This window comes from Bos indicus, chromosome 5 (assembly GCF_029378745.1).
Source record: "Bos indicus isolate NIAB-ARS_2022 breed Sahiwal x Tharparkar chromosome 5, NIAB-ARS_B.indTharparkar_mat_pri_1.0, whole genome shotgun sequence".
Lineage (NCBI taxonomy): Eukaryota > Metazoa > Chordata > Mammalia > Artiodactyla > Bovidae > Bos > Bos indicus.
Window position 1 is genome coordinate 49672144 of NC_091764.1, and position 20965 is coordinate 49693108.

Consider the following 20965-nt stretch of genomic DNA (forward strand, 5'->3'; position numbering starts at 1 on the left):
GGGGGTGGATGCAATAGGGCATCACTTTGTGAAAACTCTTATGCTAATGATTTCTATAATTTTCTCTATGTATTTTATGCTTCAATAAAAGTTTATTCCCCTCCATTTATGTCATTTTTTTTTTTACATCTCATGACTGTTCCAATCTGACATTTTGCTGATACAATCTGCACATTACTGATACAGTTTTACAAAGCTATATTATGTATTGGTAGTCCTCAAGAATTCGGGGCAAAAAAAGGTAAGACTGAAGGTAAAATATCTATACGTGGGGGAACTCTAAACATAGTCTAAACCTGAGGATTGCATTTCTGCATATTCAAATGAATCCCAAAGTCAGCTTGACAAGGTTGACCATGTCAAAACTTCCTTCTAAAGGAGAAAATTCAATCTAGAATGTTTAGGACTGCTTTCTCAGCCGCTTAAGATCCTCCTGACCTGTTCTCTCACTACACAGGGGTCTCCAAACTATTCTAAAAAACCCTGGCTTCACAGACAAAGCCCTGTGAATGAGGCGCCATTTTCAAATTCACAAACAAAAATGAAAGTGAGGTGAAAAACATTAAAAAGAAAGGTAGTTTCACGTGATTTAACAATTCAAGGCAACTCAGCTCTCTAAAGGGTTAATAGTGACAAGAAAAAAAGAAATGGAAAAGTGCAGAGAATCAGACCCGACTGGAAGCAGACAAAGGCAGCCAGCACTATCTTATTTATTATAAAGGTACACCGTGGAGAACAGACCTGACTGGATACCGAAGCCTGGAATGGTACATGCGAAAATGTACAGTACTATACAGAAAAGTGCATTGTCACAACAGATTAACAAAACATTTGTTTTCCCTTCCAGAACTAGAAAAGCATCCCCCTTTACTTTCACCTCAGAGACAAGGAAATGTCATGGTAAGAGGCAGTACAGAGCCGAGGAGGACAGGATGGCCATCAGCAGCTCGTGAGCGGGAGAGGTGTCGGGGACCCAGAGAGTGACTGTAGGGAGGGAAAGGCACAGTCACGGCTAAGGGGAAAACGATGTCTGATGACCATGACCTGACCATGACGGACGAGGATGCAAGACGGGACAATACTGAGCACCGAGGCATAGAAAGGAAGCTGGGAGAGAGTGGAGTTAAGTTGCAAAACACTCAAGTGGGCGAGGAATTGGGTGTCGGGCAGAAGTGTGTGGGGCAACAGTAAAGAGCAAGGCTAAGACTCCTAAAATAGAAAGGCACTTTCACATGTACATACTACAGATGTACATTGACACGATTAGGTAACAGTCACAAGCAGGAAGCCACCAGTACTGCAACTGATCAAACCAACAGGAAAGGACAATACTGATTTAATTACGTGGGCAGGAGTTAACTCTTAAGTCAGTAGGTAAATAGCAGTCTCTCCTGTCACACAGCCACTTACTATACTTTAAACGTCTATAATAACCATCACACTATACATTGAACTTGGAAGAATGTTCTAAAGGGGGGCATTCACAAATGCACGGTTTATATATTTTCTTTTACTAAACAGTTTCTAAGATAAGCATTATGGAACCCAGTACAATTATTTAAACATACAAAATTCCCTACGTAATTTTAAGATACAGGTACCATTTTGATTATAATACAGACTCTATTTTTTTTTAAAAAGAAAGTATACTAGGGTGGGTAAGTGAAAGCTCAATTTCCAGTTTGTTTTATTGATTTGAACAAAGCTGTGCCAGAGTCACCCTGCTCCATGCCTGACACCCCAGCCCAGCTGGAGGTTGGCTTTTAGTTCAGGTGCTAGCCTCCATTAGGGAGCTCTGTGGGAAGAGTCTCCACTTCTAAGCTGCCCCACAGTTCCAAGTCTCCATGGGAAGTAACTCAGAGCCGAGACTCAGCCCCCAGCGCACTTCCTGCATTCATGGCCTCTCATTACTGTGGTCAGGAATGACATCCCAAATCTGAAGTCTTCCAAACCCAACAGAACCATAGGCTCTTAAACTTTGGATTTCAGAGACTGTAATTACCAAACTAAAGTTTCTTTAGTTTATAGACCCTAGAGGCTATGTCTCATTCCCAAATACTAAGGAGGCCTCCATGTCCCTGGTTTTTTTTTTTTTATTTCCTTTTTCTTAAATTATGAACCCATTTTTGGGAATGGCAAAAGAACAAAGACAGAAAACTCATACAATTTGACCCTTGGTGCTCTATATCCATTGATCACTGCTTATATTCATTTCAGTAGATTAAGTGGGACCCTGCTATACATTATTCTATGGATTGCTCAAGGGGCATCAAAAGATTACATTGTGTGAAAACGTGCAAAATTGTTAAACAATGGCATTTATGCCCAACTTGAACATGGAGCTCTACAAAGGGCCATTCAACAAACTGAAATAATTTTCAGAACACTCATCAGAAAATATGTTTTAAGAACAGTTCACTCTATGCTAATGATTCACTGCAAGCATCCTCACCCAAACCCAAAGGCCAATTTGGTAAATCTACTTAAGTGAGTTCTATGGATGGGATGTGAACATTCAGTTATATCAGCTGTGAATACATATTCTTGTGTAAGTGGAGTCAGGTAATCTTTGTAGAACTATCATTTACCCATCACCAAAATGACTCACTTCCCAAACTGCACATGAGGATCTATGATAAGATTCTTAAAACCGGGGTATAATCTTTTAGGAACTTATTTTCTTTCTTCTCTTCCCATTCCTTGAGGGCTACACTTTGGCTGTCAAGAGGACCACTTGCAGGTAAACCCTCGAAGGAACTCATTGGGTGTTTTTTTTTTGATCCTTTGTGAAGGGGCCATCTTGTCTTATCCTTGGAATCTTAGACTTTTACTAAACAAAGTAAGGATAAGTGAGTCCTTATTGAGTCCTTACTCACTCTGAGGTCACATCCTTTCCTGGGAATTGAAGGGGAAAAAAAGCCTCAGGTGACAACAGAGTAATAGCGAAGACGGAGACAGGTAAAGAAAGGGAGTGATGGGAGAGGGTTAGGAGCTGTTTCCTGGAAGAAGGCACAGCCTCTGAGGCTCTGAGGTCTGGAGCAGCGTGTCCTCTGCCTTCCAAGGCAGGAGAGTCCTGATGTGGAGGGTGGAAAGGCAGTCCTCATCCCATCACAGGTGTCAACACCAAAGGGACGAGACACTGGGGAAGGTTACCAGGGAGAAGTCTGAAGAAATTGCGTTGCACGAGTAAGATCTGGAACACTTAAAGCTTGTACAAGCACCCTCCCCAAATGAGTAAGTTCAAAACACCTCTTCTCTTTTGATGCCTCTTCCATCAAATAAGGAAGTGGCTTTATAAGAACCTTCTTTATTTTAATTTCTAAAAGATTTAAAGTTTCCTCCACCATTACTTCCACCTCTTTCTCTGTTTCTGTTTCCCTATTGGACAACAGAGAATTAAGAGAGCAAAGTGGAATCGAGAAAGAACTGGGAGATTATTCTTAAAAGTTTCAATGTTCCAGACATTTGGGAAGATTGTCCAGAAGGCTTGGTGCTACTCAGAGCTCAGTCCTGGCTGGGTTTCCATGGTTTCCAAAGGTGCTGAAAGACTAATAAAGCTCAAGGAAAAGGTTGGGAGGGTTGCACAAGATGCTGGGCTGGGCCTCTTTATCAAAATGGGTAAAAAGGATGGTTGCAAAAATTCAGAGGTTTACAATACCTGGAAATACCTGAAGTAATTTTTTTTCACTAGTCCATTTGTGAAATCAGGCTGCAGTCAAGCAACCAGCAGTGTGATTTTCAAAGGTAACAATACCTCATAAATGAAACCTCTCTTTGCATTAGAATGATCAGACTGGCAAACTGAGGTAGAGATCAAAGTAACGATCTTGGTTTTAGTACAGATCCCCATTTTTTTCCACACTGATGCATTCCCCATTGAGCTGAGAAATCAAAGTCCATACTGTAACTCTTAGGTGGGCATGCGATTGGCTGCCAGTTTGAAATCAAAGTGTTCCAGAGGGATTAGTTCTGGCTATCCATTTTTAGGGGGGGGAACCCCAAAAGCAAACAAACCAACCCTCTTCATCAGTAAGTTCAGTGACAGAGTAGATACAATGCTTACAGATGGCATAAGTGGCTGCTGATAGAACAGCGGTGATCTGTACCTTAGAAAAAAAAAACAGAGTTCAAGGTATTCTTTTTAAGATAGAGGGGAAACCGAGCATAAATATGGGCTAAAGAAAGACTATGGGTGAGGATGTCAGAGAAAGGGGATCCCGATGGACTGGAGCTGACTATGTGAGTGATGTAGAGACCAGTTGGGAAAAAACAAAGCAAGCCCTGGTTCCAGGCTGAACAACTGGGAGGAGATCATGCTGGAACCATGGGGTCGTCTTCCCGCGTTGGTCTGGCTCTTACCAGACCACAGCTTGAAGAGACAGCTGGCAAGGGAAGCTGGGGATTCAATTTAGGATCAAGAGGCCTCTGCAGCATGTTTAGGGGAACCCAGATCCTCTAGTCAGGGGAAGAGAAGGCCAGGTGAACCAAGCACTTTCTCCATTGCTGAAGAGGAAAAACACAGGGCTTCACGGGAGCTGGAAGTTATTTTCTAGGCAACAACAGATCTCTGAAGGAGTGGACAGAATAGGGTAACCAGAAAGTCTTGAAAATTAGACTGTTCTGGTCTGTGCTGAATGCAGCGGATGGACTTGGAAACCCTCCCGGGGCCTGATCAGGCTCAGGGGAAGAGTCCAGCAGGAGCTCTGGAGGACTGTCCCCCTCTCCTTTCCCAGATTTAGTTGGTGCAGTAACTGCAGAGGTTCTAGCGCCCCTTGCTAAGATTTGACCTGGGCCCAGGGAAACGACTGTTAGGAAAAAGACAATCCTACTCATTTGGGCAGTGTGCTGCAAATCCCACTGGGAACAGCCCACTGTGACAACAGCAAGTACGCAGCCTGGGCTGGTCTCAGCCCTGCTTCATGAGATCAGAGGTACTCACTGTCAGCTACTAAACAATACCATTGTCACCTTTCAGCATCACCCCAAGTGCCACCGACCAACACTGGTTACACTCCAGGGCCTGGCACTGAGATTCTCCTGCCTTGAGATGCCGGCGTTTCTGACTCACCGGGCTACACTAAGCCTGAAGCGCTGTGCAATGTGCAGGGCAGAGCGGTGCTGTGTTCATTACAAACGGTGCAGCATTGGATTTTCAAGTAAGTCTAAGTGTTTCTATTGTCTTTAAAATGGCATATGTCCAGTTATTTAAAAAAAATTACAAAATACAAATGCCCGTGTTATTTAGCTAATCTCAGACATTACATTCGAGAACATAGAAAAGCCAAAAGATCTCCAGTTATAAGCACACGACTAACGCAAGTTATGGATCTATGACTTTTGTCACTAATCCGTCTTCTCTTTTTAATCATCACCCCAGATGACCATGCTCAGGTGGGTGTTACATTGTGCAGGACTTGTCTGCTGGACCTTGGGAAGGCGGGGCGGGCCCCACGGTCGGGTTTGTTTTTGGAAGAACAGCAGGTTTCGGCCGAAGGGCTGGGGGCTTCAGCTGCACGCCCATTCTGGGTGCCACTGCAGGCTTGAAAGTACTCAACGTGTCACTGGAGGAGCTAGTGCTCCGACGAATCTGAGGCTCTGAGCTCCTGAGAGCAACGCTGTGCAAAGGGCTGAGCGATTCCGTGGAGGTGGCGGGGGTGGGAGAGTTTTTCACTTGTTCTAAGGTATCCAGCACCACGTCGGGGGCATGCTTTGCTGTACTCTGTCTCTCCAGTTCTCGGAGTTCATTCAAAGCAGTGTTCATCGTCTCTTCGATATCCTGTTGAAAAACAAATGACAGATGGTAACCCAGACTTATCATGGCAATCATTTTGAAATGTACAGAAATGTGGAATCACTAGATTGTGTTATCCCTGGAGAAGGAAATGGCAGCCCATCCAGTATTCTTGCCTGGAAAATTCCATGGACAGAGGAACCTGGCAGGCTACAGTCCATGGGGTCGCAAAAAGTCAGCCATGACTGAGAACATCAGCACAGATTGTGTTATAGGAATTAGCGTTGCAGGTCAAGTATACTTCAAAAACAAACTCATAGAGAAAGGAATCAGATTTGTGGTTTCCAGAGGCAGGGGGGATGGGGCAACTGGATGAAGGCAGTTGAAAGAAATGAACTTCCAGTTATAAGATGAATAAGTACTATGGGTGAATGTACAACATGATAAACATAATTGATACTGTTGTAGGTTATATATGACAGTGGTTAAGAGGGTAAATCCTAATGGTTCTCATCATAAGGAAACATGTTTTTTTCTTCTGTTTCTTTAATTTTACATCTCTATGAGATGATGGATGTTCACTAAACCCTCTGTGTTAATCATTTTATAATGTGTATAAGTCAAATCAGTATGCTATACACTTTAAACTTATGTACAGTATTGTGTGTCAATAACTCAATAATTAACTGGAAAAAAGTAATCAGAGAGACAGATGAAGTTGATAATTAATGGTAATGTACATAACCCATATTGTTGTTGTTTTTCAGTTGCTAAGTTGTGTCTGGCTCTATGGAACCTCATGGACTGTAGCATGACAGGCTCCTCTGTCCTCCACTATCCATACATGATCGCTGGAAAAACCATAGCTTTGATTATACGGACCTTTGCTGGCAAAGTAATGTCTCTGCTTTTTAATACGCTATCTAGGCTTGTCATAGCTTTCCTTCCAAGGAGCGAGCATCTTTTAATTTCATGGCTGCAATCATTGTCTGTAGTCATTTTGGAACCCAAGAAAATAAAGTCTGTCATTGTTTCCATTGTTTCCCCATCTATTTGCATGAAGTGATGGAACCAGATGCCATGATCTTAGTTTTCTGAATGCTGAGTTTTAAGCCAGCATTTTCACTCTCCTCTTTCACCCTTATCAAGGGGCTCTTTAGTTCCTCTTCACTCTCTGCCATAGAGTGATATCATATGCATATCTGAGGTTGTTGATATTTCTCCTGGCAATCTTGATTCCAACCTGTGAATCATCCAGCCCAGCATTTCGCATGATGCACTCTGCATATAAGTTAAATAAGCAGGGTGACAAAATACAGCTTTGTTGTACTCCTTTCCCAATTTTAAACTAGTCTGTTGTTCCATATCCAGTTTTAACTGTTGGTTCTTGACCTGCATACACGTTTCTCAGGAGGCAGGTCAGGTGGTCTGGTATTTCCATCTCTTTAAGAATTTTCCACAGTTTGTTGTGATCCACATAAAAGTGTAGTCAATGAAGCAGAAATAAATGTTTTTTTCTGGAATGTCCTTGCTTTCTACATGATCCAAGAAATATTGGCAATTTGATCTTTGGTTCCTCTGGCTTTTCCAAATCTAGCTTGTACATGTGGAATTTTTCAGTTCACATACTGCTGAAATCCACCTTGAAGGATTTTGAGCATTACCTTGCTAGAATGTGAAATGAGCGTAAGTGTATAGTAGTGTGGATATTCTTTGGCCTTGCCCTTCTTTGGAATTGGAATGAAAACTGACCTTTTCCAGTCTTGCGGCCACTGCTGAGTTTTCCAAATTTGCTGGCATATTGAGTGCAACACTTTAACAGCATCATCTTTTAGTATTTGAAATAGCTTAGCTGGCATTCCATAACCTCCACTATCTTTATTTGTAGTAATGCTTTCTAAGTCCCACTTGACTTCAGGATGTCGGGCTTTAGGTGAGTGACCACACCATCATGATTATCCGGGTTGTAAAGATCTTTTTTTGTACTGTTCTTCTATGTATTCTTGCCACCTTTTCTTAATCTTTTCTGTTTCTGTTAGGTCCTTACCATTTCTGTCCTTTATTGTGCCCATCTTTGCACGAATGTTTCCTTTATCTCCAATTTTCTTGATCTCTAGTCTTTCTTTCCCATTCTATTGTTTTCCTCTATTTCTTTGCATTGTTCATTTAAGAAGGCTTTCTTATCTCTCCTTGCTAGTCTCTGGAACTCTGCATTCAGTTGGGTATATCTTTCCCTCTCTCCTTTGCCTTACACTTCTCTTCTTTCCTCAGCTATTTGTAAAGTCTCCTCAGGCAACCACTTTGCCTTCTCGCATTTCTTTTTCTTGGCGATGGTTTTGGTCACTGCCTTCTGTACAACGTTACGAGCCTCCATCCATACTTCTTCAGGCACTCTGTCTACTAGGTCTAATCCCTTTAATCTGTCACATCCACTGTACAATCATAAGGGATTTGATTTAGGTCATATCTGAATGGTCTAGTGGTTTTCCCTACTTTCTTCATTTTAAGCCTCACAGAAACTCACATACTTCAAAGCAAGCAGACTAGCAAAAAGCATGACTGTTTTAACAGCAATGTGTAATGTGTATAAACTCGATGCTATTTCACATAACTACTGTGACTCTGAAGGTGCAGGAGACAGATGAAATGGCTCCAATAGCTCATGGAGCCACAGAGCAAGCACTGGCCATTCTGAGGCACTTGGCAGTCTTCTGGTGGTTTTGACCTTACATGCTGACATCTTATATAGAATTCTATCTCAGTCTATGGTAAAAGGTGGCTTAAATTTAGACCAGCAATTTCTTAAGAAAAGTGAATAGGCATGAAAAATCAGATTTTTTCCATTCATTCAACAAATAATTTTTGAGCACTTCTTATATACTTGGCTAACTTCTATCAGTTCTTCAAAATTCACTTCAAGCCTTCCCTGATGCTTCTGTTCAGTAGGTCTCAATAGTAGTGGTACTGCTCCATAGAGAGCATTTCTGTAATATGGTCTGTTGTGTATTTTTAAATGTCCAAATAACTGGATAGCATTTTGTGAGCAGAGATATTGGATGTCTTAGATAATTTACATGCAATGAATTGCCCCAGATCTTGTTCAACTTTTTAATATCCTCCAGACATTTATGTAGGTGAAATTTTTTTTATAATAATCTGAGTCTAGAACTTAACTCTTTCTTATCTATCTATCTTACATATCTTAACTCTTTTCTTATATATATATACACATATATATTTATATAGTGTTGAGTTTTCTAAGAATGAAACCATCATGTAAATTTTACTCTGCTTTGGTTAGAACTGTATGACCACTAGTGGTAAAGAACCTGCCTGCCAATACAGTAGACGAAAGAGTCACACGTTCAATCCCTGGGTAGGGAAGATCCCCTGGAGGAGAGCATGGTAACCCACTTCAGTATTCTTGCTGGAGAAACCCATGGACAGAGGCGATTGGCAGGCTACGTTCCATAGGGTCGCAAAGAGTTGGGATACAACTGAAGCGACTTAGCATGTCTGACAGAGGGTGGTCCACCACTTTAAAAAATCATAACACTCATGGGAACACCATTATGGAAACTGAGTTGAGACTAGTTACTACTCATTTCAATGTACATTAAAAATTTTTTAAATTCATTTACATATGGCTGTTCTGGGTCTTCATTGCTCCTTGAGCTTTTCTCTATTTGTGGTGTGCCAGCTTCTCATTGCAGTGGCTTCTCGTGTCGTGGGGCACAGGCTCTAGAGCATGCAGGCTTCAACAGTTGTAGCACATGGCTCACTAACTGCAGCGTGTGGGCTCTGGAGCAATGGTTCAATAGTAGTGGTGCACAGGCTTAGTTGTTCCACAGCATGTGGGATCTTCTTGGATCAGGGATCAAACCCACGTCTTCTGCACTGGCAGGCAGATTCTTTACTACTGAGCCACCAAGGAAGCCCCTCAATATTCATTTTTAATTGTATTTATGGTAAGTCTACATGTAAGTGAAAGCATCTCACTATTTCATTTGTCTTCTAGTGTGCATGTGTGCTAAAGTCGCTTCAGTTGTGTCTGACCCTATGGATTGTAGCCCTCCAGGCTCCTCTGTCCATGGGATTCTCCAGGCAAGAATACTGGACTGGGTTGCCGTGCCTTCCTCCAGGGGATCTTCATGACCCAGGGACTGAATCTGTATCTCTCATATCTTTTGCATTTGCAGGTGGGTTCTCTACCACCAGTACCACCTGGGAAGCCCATCTTCTAGTTTAGTTAATCATTAACTGAAATACATTTGTTTTACTATTTCTATTTTTCCTTTTTATTGTATTTAGGGCTTTATATGTTTTTTTATATTCCATATAAATGGAATAAGCCAGTCACAAAAAGACAAACACTGCATGATTCCACTTATATGAGGTAGTTAAATTCATAGAAGGAAAAAGTAGAATAGTCGTGGCTAGGACCTGGGCGGGTGGGAGGGGAAGATAGACATTGTTCTCAAATGGGTACAGAGTTTCAGTTTTGCAGGATGAAAAAGTTCTGGAGATCTGTTACGCAGCAATGTGAATAGTTTACTGACCTGTACACTTAGAAAGGCTGGATGGCATCACCGACTCGATGGACGTGAGTCTGAGTGAACTCCGGGAATTGGTGATGGACAGGGAGGCCTGGCGTGCTGCAATTCATGGGGTCGCAAAGAGTCGGACATGACTGAGTGACTGAACTGAACTGAACACTTAGAAAAGGTGAAGGTGAGAACCTACTGTGTAGCACAGGGAGCTCTACTCAATGCTCACTGGTGACAAAGAGGGGATTTCTGTATATGTGCAGCTAATTCACTTTGCTATATGGCAGAAACTAACACAACACTGTAAAGCAACTAAATTCCAAAAAAAAAAAAAGTTAAGAGGATCTGTTGTACATTGTTTATTCACACACACACACACAAGTATTGTGTGAGGTAGGTAGAGCGCCATTGCACTAGTGTGATTGAAATGCCTCTTCTCTACATTTTTAGGACTTCCACTCACCTCGAGCATTAGCTTGCGGCTCTGGAGAGCAGGAATTGATTTCCACACCCACCTCCCTCACTGATTTACAAGTACCTTCATGCAGCGACTGACCACTGATTTAACTCTGTCTATAACGTTTATCATGGGAGCTGCCATACAGTAAGTGCTCAATAAAGACTTGCTAAATGAATAAACAAAGATCCAGTGATCACATAAGGATAAGTCGCATTTTTAAAAAAGCTCTATCAGGGGTTCCACTTATTTACTGAAAGAATTTGCATGTTTTTGGTATGAATACCATGATGGCAGGCTCACTTATCCTCACGGGAAAATCTGAAGATGAGAGATGGAAAGATAAATAAAGGATACAGCTGGAAGCCATTTTGTGAGGATGACATCACTTTACAAGTGATTATTTTCATATGTGATTTCCATTTGGTGCTAAATATATGGATTTGTTTTTTACAAGTATTAGCCCCAGAGAAAACATGCAGAGCCTGGTTTATCTGTTGAGTTTTTGTTTTTATGATTTACAGTTAAAAGATTTCCTGGTTCTAGAAGCAAAAGGGTTAAAGTAGACCTTATTATGCCTTTCCACTACTAAGCTCCTAATTCCATGTCTCTCTAACCTAAATAGTGTTTAGTATGCTTTTTATAAGCAATGATGTTATGGATTTTTCAAATCATTAAATTCAATTATAGTCAAATATCACTGGTTCTAAATACACCTCAAATGACTCTGCATTGCCTTCTAAAATAGACAAAAACCCAAAAAGGTCAAAAGCCTTTTTGATTTTTGCTGAAAAATTATTGTGCACTTAAAATTGGATTAATTTTGTAAAAACACATTAAACTCTCCATGTAATCTAATTGCTTTCCAAAATTCTTTTTTAGTTAGGACAATTGAAAATAGCTTGGAAATTTGTCATATCAAAATGCAGCTTTCCTGGAGTGTTCTTTGTTAAAAATGACCCATCTTTAATACTTCCCCATGTTTGTTTCATTAATTTCTCACTCACTTTTTTAAGCTTCAGTGGTAGCTAGAAGGCACTTTAAGATTACTAAAATGGCGAACCCTGAATCTATTTCACCTCCTTTTTCACTGGCCATACATACATTTTCTTTTCTTTTTTTTCATTGAAGAATACTTGATTTACAATATTGTGTTAGTTTCAGATGTACAGGATAGTGATTCAGTTTTTTGTTTGTTTTTCTGTCATACGTATATTTTCTGATGGCTTGTGCTTTAAAAAGAGCCAGAGGAAAAAAATGGTAGAATGATGGAAAAATTTGTTATTTTACTTATACTTTGTCAATTGTAATCATTAGAAAAAAAACTACAAAGCCCTTCTCTGCAGTCATTTTTGGGAAGTGAAGATACATGTGCATTCAGGAGTGACACAGTAGCTGGGCTTGCTGTTCTTCAAACAGCCAACCATTATTTTTCACTTCCTTTACTGACTAATCCTTCATTTCCTAAATTGAAAGTGTCACCTTCATCATACACTAAAAATGCTCTGTTTCAGGGTTCTTGATTCTGTTCCCTTGATTTGTCTGTTTTACTAGCTCAAGCATACGTTCAAGATCTGGGAGGGCTAGTCTTTCCTCATTCTTTTTTTCTGAATCTTTCTGGCCATTTAGGAGTGATGGGTTTGACTCTCCTCGGTCTTACATTTCTGCCATGTCTCTGTTTAAATCACTATGATACCTTGAGCTGGCCAAAAACCTCATTCTGATATTATGGAAAAACTACAATGAACTTTTTGGCCAACCCAATATCTGGGCCCTTCTTGTAACAAATGGCCTCAGTTCAGTTCAGTTGCTCAGTTGTGTCCGACTCTTTGCAACCCCATGAACCGAAGCATGCCAGGCCTCCCTGTCCATCACCAACTCCCAGAGTTCACCCAAACCCATGTCCATTGAGTCGGTGATACCATCCAACCATCTCATCCTCTGTCGTCCCCTTCTCCTCCTGCCCTCAATCTTTCCCAGCATTAGGGTCTTTTCAAATAAGTCAGCTCTTCGCACGAGGTGGCCAAAGTATTGGAGTTTCAGCTTCAGCATCAGTCCTTCTAATGAATATTTAGGACTTATTTCCTTTAGGATGAACAAATGGCCTCAAAGAATGAGCTAATTCCTGTTTTCTTTAGTTGGTTCTATACAAAAGATATGGCTCTAGAAAGTAACTCCTGTAATGCCACCTTCATCATACCCTGGTACTTAGCATGCAATATTCTCTTCAAAGCAGCCTACCTGAGCGATTGTTTCTGGGTCCAGCGGCTTGTGGTCGTTGAAGCCTGAGTATTGCCCTGATGATGTGGACCTTCTAATAGGAGGGCTGTCGATCTTCTTGAGGGAGTCATGGCGGCTGATGTTGGTCAGGCTGCCGTGGCCTGGCCGACGCCTCCTCTCAGGACTGTCGTTGTTGAGGCCACGGTTCTGCAGCAGGCCCCGGGGATGACTGCCCAGGCTTGGGGACCCCAGGTCAATTGAGGAGTTGGAAAGACCATGTGGGGGATGGAGGGGGCAATGGCCATCACTGGTCCTGCCAGGACGCCTTGCTGGAGGGGGTGGCTCTCCCCTTTTTCTTTGTCTAGACAGAGAGAATAGCAGAGGTTGTCACACTAGGTAATTCTGCAAGGCTGTGGATGCCACAGCTCCTCAGAACCCCTGGAGAAGTGGAGGCTTGGGAGTCCACCTACCTGGCTAAATAGCCATCAGGATGTCGGTCTGTTGGGGAGTTCATGTCCTTGGATGAAGACTTGTCTTCAGTTACCGGCCCACTGCTGGCCTCGCTGTCAGCTTTCTGGCTCAGAGTGTCTGAAAATGTATCATCCCTGAGACAGTAAGAATCAAGAGTGAGGGTCTTTTGCTTGATGAATGGGGACAAAAGAATAAGTGATGGCATTTCTGTATGTAAATCTTTCTCTTACTAACATAACTTGTTTCTTTTCACTAGAAATATAGCATCATTTCATGGCAGGTAAATTGGAAAATTCAGATGACAAATTGTCCATAATATAACATCCAGAGACAACCACTGTTTGAATTCTAGAAAATGTCTTTCTCAGCTTTTCTCCTCTGCCTGGCATACCTATCTATAAGAATGTCCACATGTATGTATAGTATTTACTGTATATATTTATATGTTTCTGTACTTTAGGACTGTATGTTTGCATAACACACACACACATAATATTTCTTGGATTCTGAGAGACATTTTAACAGTTTAAAATTAGGCTGAATCAATCACTGTATCCATTTTATGTGGTATTTTTCTCTTTACCTTGAAAAGCTGTTCATAAATTGGTGCTGCATTGTGAAATACCATAGTCACAAAATTAAGATTATACTGTACATGTTATTTTGTATCTTGTTTCTTTCACTTAATATTAAGACCAGATGGGAAGATACCACTTTAAGTATTTTTGAAAGTAGAGCTTTCTCATAAGCAAAATTAAAAAAGAAGCCTGGAGATGATTCTCTTTAGACCTGAAGTCAGTAGCCTCTCTTTGGGGAATTTGGAATTAAAACAGACACCAAGGGAAGAGGCAGCACTGTTTTAGGAATTAGCCGTGCCACTTCAGCTCCTAAAACTAGCCTTTGCACAGGGTACTTTTCTAAGAACCTGAAAGCTTCAAAAGGTATCTCTCACTAGTCCTTGCTCCAGACCTGCTGGGAGAGCATGGGTCCTCGCTAACAGTACTTTTCGGCCAACAGGTTTTCATTTTCCATCAGCATGGTGAAGAACTGAGCCCAGCTCAGAAGTTTTTGCTCTGTAATCCCTTCTCTTTTCTCACAAGACCAAGGTGAGAACAATGTAAGAACAACAGCTGGAGTCTTCTGTTGGGAGCGCTCAGGTGACGGAAGCTGGCACTACTCACATATCCTGCACCACGATGTACTGGTGGGGCACAAGCCCGTCAACCCCGTTGTGCCTTCCTTCCCACCAGTCCTCCGACGCGCGGTGGTACAGCAGGAGAGAAGCACCCTTCTTGAAGGACAATTCTCTGGCAGACCGTCCAACGTAGTCAAACTTGGCTATCGCTTCTATTGGCTCACATTCTACAAAGAACACACCAGAAAACAGTGTCAGCAGGGTTGTCAGGAGGCGTGATACACTAACTGAAGGGTCTATATGAGGCTTTAGAAAGTAACAAGGTCGTTTTAATAACAGAACAAGGTAACAAATCAAGACAGTGAGAAAATGATGCTGTTAAAAGGGATAAAGAAAGGCATTCTCTTTCTGTCATCAGTTTCTCAGGCAAAGAAAAATTGAAAATTCGATCTTAATTTCTACAGCCTTGTACTAGAGAGATCATGACAGTCTAAGAAAAATATTTAAAACTTTGTAATATAGAAAATCTCTCCTTGAGTTGTAATGTTCTCTGCAATAGCTCCAATATTACTTTGACATTGATGAAGTTTCCAGGCAACATGTTAATACTATTTATAACATGTAAGAGTCACTATTTCAGAACACCAAAAGTTTATGCTTTCTTTGCCAATTTTAAAAACAAGTTTACAGATATCACCACATTAAATATTGTTTGAATACATTTAATTTCCTTAGGTATTTTTTGGGCACTATCAAATCTTATCACCAAGTGTAAAGACAACTTCATTTTTTCTAGTATCAAAACCAAATTCTAGATATCACTTGTGAAACAAGCATACCTACTTAAGATTCAAAAATGTCTTCTAGGATCAAAAGGTACTGAAAGGAATAATGGTGAGTGAGAAAAAGCTAACCTCAAAAAGTTACATGTTGCACAAGGCCATTCATATGACATACTTGAAATGACCTAATAACTGAGATGGAGGATAGATTAGTGATCGCCAGAGGCTAGGGTGGGGGGGGAAGCCATGGAAGGAAATGGCTTTGGCTAGGAAAGGGTAGCACTAAGGGGTCCCTATGATGCAACTGTTCTTGATTTTGACTGTGGTCACACAAATCTACTTGTGTGATAAAACTGTGTAGAACTAAGTAAACAACACAGGTGAGTGCATGTAAAACTGGTGAAATGTGGATATAGTGGATGGAGTGTGTCAGTGTCCTTGTGATAGGAGCAACAGGGACGTAAGATGTTCGTTACTACTGGGGGGAAACGGGGAGCGGGGAGGTGTATGGCATCTCTCTGTAGCGTTTCTTACAGCTGCATATGAATCTACAGTGATCTCAAAATCAAAAGTTGAAAAGAGATATCAAACTCTGGGCCTAGAATTGGAATTTCAGCTCTATTTTAATTCTGACCACAACTATTGAAGGCAAATACGAGGACAAACCACTCAAAACAACTACAAGAGTTGCTTTTTGTGATTCAGGTTACTGCAAAAAGCCCAGCACTGGTGGCTCCGTGGTCTTTCCTCTCCTCTCTCACCATCACCCCATCCTTATCCCTGCTACCAACAACAGGTGAGTCAACTTCTAATCAATAAGAAACAGAACTAAAAAGGGTCAGTACAAGTGGTATTATCTTAGAGAACTCTCTGCAGTGAGCAGCCTCGTTTGTTGAAGACTGAACATGTATGCTGTTACTTTAGAAATGCTTTAGAACATAGGTACACATAATAGATTAAAAACTGTCAAATATTTTGTCAGGAACTTATTATTTTCTATTTCCCTTGGTGACAAACCTTTTCATTTAAAAGAGTTAATCTCTTCCCAAAGTTTAATGCAATAGCTTCAATATCTGTTATATGAAATAACTACAAATGAACTCTCTGGATAGTCAGCTAAGCTTCTTTCTCACTTGAAAAATGCAAACATTCTCTGGGACAGCATGAACATAAAAATCAACAAACATATTGAAAAAGCTTAGGATTTATCTTCTATGAAGGACCGGGGTGAATTTCTGCTATATATTTAAAATAAAGAGAAAAAAAGTCCCATCCTTTGCTAGTAGATAAGTAGATGCTTAAGTAAATAATAATTCATATGGAAGAATCAAACACTATAATCTGTACATGGTATACTTCTCAACAAGGTAGGTGTAAAAATAATTTTAAAACAATACTTTAAGTGTTTTAACAACTGACAATAACTTTTAGATCATATGTTAACACTCCATTATTCCATCCTAAAATATTTTAATATAAATAGCAGTTTTATTAAATATCCACAAGTCTGGTCATAGAGGAGGAAACAGAACTCTTTATTCAAGGGGACTGACTTTATACTTTGTTCTAAACTTGCACATAAAAAGTAAATCCTGCTTGAACCGAGATGACAGATACCAAATTTTTTACCCAGGTCTCCCTGAGGGACAGAAATAAACATGTCTGTGGTGTAAGGGACACAAATAAACATTCATGGAGGAATGAAGGCATGCCAATTGATTAAAAAGAGCGTCATGATATGCAGTCTGCACATTCTTATGTGCTACACCCATACGTTTAAACTGTTTTACTGAAAAAATGGAAATATAATAGCATAACAAAGTATACAACTCATGTACCTGTCAAAGTGAAGAGAGAGCTATTCATGTTCTTTAATGCCATTGGTCATCACTGGCCAAGGGCCATTTAAGACTGTTTAATAGATATGTACATATTTTATCATAATTTCATCATCATGCCATCTATGCTCACTACCTCTTTCTTTTTTGAAACAACTAGCAGCAAGATGATCAGACTTTGTTTATTTAGTTCAAAGGTACAGACATTATGAACGAATGACCAGATGAATCAGAAGTATATATATCAGAAGTATACTTCACTGGTGATCTTACTACATCAACTAGTAATTCTGAGCAATTTCATTATTTTGACTTCTTTCTACTCCCATGAGAGAAATTTCACAGTCAAGTGTCAATCAATAAGCTATTTATACACATCTCAGTCTAGTCATTGCAGAGCAAATCGATCTCAGGGCATGGCGATGCACCACACCCCTTTCATGTAGGGTCACACAGCCCTCTAAAGCCCTGCAGAGGCTTAGTAGAATGCTACTGCTACCAATAACAACAATGAGGGTGAACGTGATAACTTCATTTTCCTACGTGGCTATTATAATTTTGTGCAAGAGAAGGAACATTCAACAGAGCTGATTTTCTGACTGCCTGGTGCTATCAAGTCTTATATTTCCATTTTTTGTAATTTTATACAAAGTGCTAGTATATCACGCTATCCCTTTGGGACCTTGCTGTCCCTGACACTTTCTCTCCTACATCTGTTACCCCTGCCCTTGCAGATGATGATTTTGTTCTGTGACAGCCTCTCTTTTGGAAACAAAGGTTACTCTCTTTAGTGATACCATGACAGAGGGAAGAAAATGCAATACCTGGGTGATCAAAGAGACAGATCAATACTCGGGTTAATTTAGTTATAGGAAGAATCTGGCTGCAGGCAAGAACATCTGTTCTTTGTAAGCAATGCTTTTCTCTCCAGCACTATCAGGTGAGCAAGATCAAAATGTTATCTCAAATACAGAGCTCTCAGCAAAGCTTCTCTTTTGTAGCCAAGAGGTAAGAACAGGTAAGAACTGACAGATGGTACAGTGGTGAGACTGAGGTTTGGGAAGAGAGATGGCTGGGGCTCTGTCGTGGGCTTTTCCTGCCACTGGGACAAGCAAGGAAACACTTAGAAAAGTCACCAGTGAAAAAAGAATGAATTATAGAGAAATGAAACTCAAGACAAAAGAAAGGAGAGAAGAATGTCAGAGGGTGGGCTCAGAGACTTTCAAAAGCAATCCCACAGAAATAGAAGCTGTCACTTTAAAGAGTTTCTTCCAACTTAAGTTTCTGAAAATGTCAATTTTTTTTTTTAAAGCAGAGGGTGGACTCTAGACACCTTGATAACCTTCCTGCTGAAATCAACTAAAAATGCTGGATTAAAAAAAACAAAAACAAAAAACTTCGTAAGCGCATTAATCATGACAGTGAGGAATACTATACTTGATGAATGAAGGAACCTATGGACTTAAACAGGTCACCAGAATTATGAACACTAGAATATGTAAGTCAGAGTTTGCCTTGACAGCATTTTCCCCTGCCTGGTTAAGTTTATTTTAAACAAAAGACTAGGTCCAGGGGCTGCCCAGTGTGGAGACTCTAAGCTCTACCAAAGTATCGAACTCTCAGTGTCACAGTGGATTTCTAGTTCTGAAATTCTCCTCCCTTCTCACTCTCCACACTTCTCCATAGATGTAACCACTCTGACCTTGAATTTAAGGAAACAAATCTATCTGAAGGCTTGGGAAAAAAAAAAATCACCTCAGAATCCCAACCACATTCTAGCCCTCAGGCAGGTTTGCATTTTAAGTTGATACTACCTGGGTGGCCTGAAAAAACCTCAAACTAAAAATCTATTGTGGTTCCAAGCTGGTTATGCCCCAGGCAGAAGTAAATGAAAACCTTCTCTGGAGGGACATACCTTTACCTCAACGTAAATGAATTCCATAAAGTTCTAAGAAATATGTAAAAAAATATATAAAACACATTGGAAATAAGACTCAGATGAGCAAAGGCCAACAAAAACAAATCTAGGAAGACTTCAGCTTTTTAGAATAATTAGACACATAATCTAAAACAATAGAAAGGATTAGTATTGTGAGTAAAGAGCAAATGACCAAGCAGATATGAAAGTGAACTGAATTTGGGAGAAAAATCAAAAATAAAACTGAATAAGTTTAAAGCAGGTTAGTCATAGTTAAAGAGGGAATAAGAGGATTATGCATATAGCTAAAGAGGTATTAAGAAAAAACTGACAGCTTTATATGTTCATATTAATAATGTCAAAAAGTAATGTTAAACATTAAACTTAAGAAGTTAGAGAAAAAAATGATTCCTACAGAGAAACGTATAAAAGTTTGTTGGGTGACATTAAGTAACTAGAAAGATGTTTGTGGACTATATATTATAAAAATATCAATTCTTTCCATATTAACATATGTAGAATCAGTGCAACTGCAATCTAAACCTCAACAGGTTTTTAGCTTTTTCTTGTTTGTTTCTAAGAACTTGAAAAACTGAATTTGAAATTTAAGTGGAATTGCAAAAGGTGAAGAACTGTTAAGAGGAACAAAGTCAGAAGTCTTGATTTGACAAACACTGAGATTTATTAAAAGGTATCAAAATGAAGACAGCAGTGTAGGGATAAACAAGTAGACCCATGGAAAAGAACAGAGACCAGAAATGGACTCACACAGAGAGGATACTTGATTTATGATAAAGGTGCGGGGCAGTAGAGAAAGGACATTAAGGCTGGGACAGTGGAGACAGCTGCGCATCCATATGGAGAAAAGAGGAACAGATCCCTACCTCACACCATACCTCCAAATGAATTCCTGGTAGAATTAAGCCCTATGTGTGAAAAACAAAACCTGAAAGGATTTAAAAGAGACTATAGAAGAACTTCTACACTAACTTCAAGGCACAGAAGGATAAGGATCTCTTAAAGGAGACACAAAGTGAAACAACCATGAAGGAAAAGATGGGTATATTCAGCTCCTTTAAAATTAAGATCCTTTGTTTGGCAAAAGACATAATAGGCACATGAAAGACAGGCTACAGAGCAGAAAATATTTGCAAAGCATATACTCAATAAAGGACTTGATCCAGCCTCATAAACTTTTACAAGGAACAACCAAAGCCAAACCAAACTAAACTAAACCAAGCAAAAAAAAGCCCAGAGAAACTAACAGTGGGCAAACAGGCCCTCAGTTGGAAAAACATTTGATAGGAATTTTGCAAAAATAAATCTAAACATACAAAAATTAGTGTATCTGTAATAACCATGTTTTTCATTTTCTATAGTATGACCTCTGGGGCTTTGCTCGCTCCCTGGAGGGACTGTCCCTTCCAGGGTTGGCAAATGCCTAGTAAACAACTCATCTGGAATGTTCTTTTCAAATGCAAACCAACCAATCCAGGGCCCATACTCCAGCCACTTCCTTTCTGGGGCTCCCATACTTTAGGCCACTATCTCCCTGCTCCAATCACTTCATGGCCAGGTACCAACCAGAGACAGTCACAGAGCCCTCTGAAATTATTAAAACTAGGCAATCCTAACCCTGCTTACCCTGCCTTGCTTGTTCCTTCCTGTGGAAACCACCATAAAAATTCTTGGCCAATTGTCCTCCTGCCCGTCTGACTCTGGTGTTTTCCCTGGCCCCCTGAGGTGTGACGTGTCCCCTCCTCTTAGGAAATGTGAGCATCAGATTATCTTTTCAATGGCGATCATCTCCTGATCTGTTGGCCTTACCATACCCCCTTACCACACCATAAGTTTTCTATTAATATA

The 20965-nt window shown here is 40.3% G+C and overlaps 1 protein-coding gene across 3 annotated transcripts in view; it reads right to left on the reverse strand.

Moving 5' to 3' along the window:
* Positions 1-688: 688 nt before the first annotated feature.
* SRGAP1 (SLIT-ROBO Rho GTPase activating protein 1) overlaps positions 689-20965 on the reverse strand; it is a 312480-nt gene continuing 292203 nt past the window's right edge. For all 3 annotated transcript variants that reach the window (XM_019960891.2, XM_019960890.2, XM_070789362.1), the window contains exons 19-22: positions 14608-14788; positions 13426-13560; positions 12977-13316; positions 689-5776 (exon numbers count right to left, since the gene is read on the reverse strand). In XM_019960891.2, the coding sequence (XP_019816450.2) occupies positions 5399-5776; positions 12977-13316; positions 13426-13560; positions 14608-14788 (1034 nt within the window). In that variant the 3' untranslated portion in view covers positions 689-5398. The remainder of the gene's footprint in view (positions 5777-12976; positions 13317-13425; positions 13561-14607; positions 14789-20965) is intronic.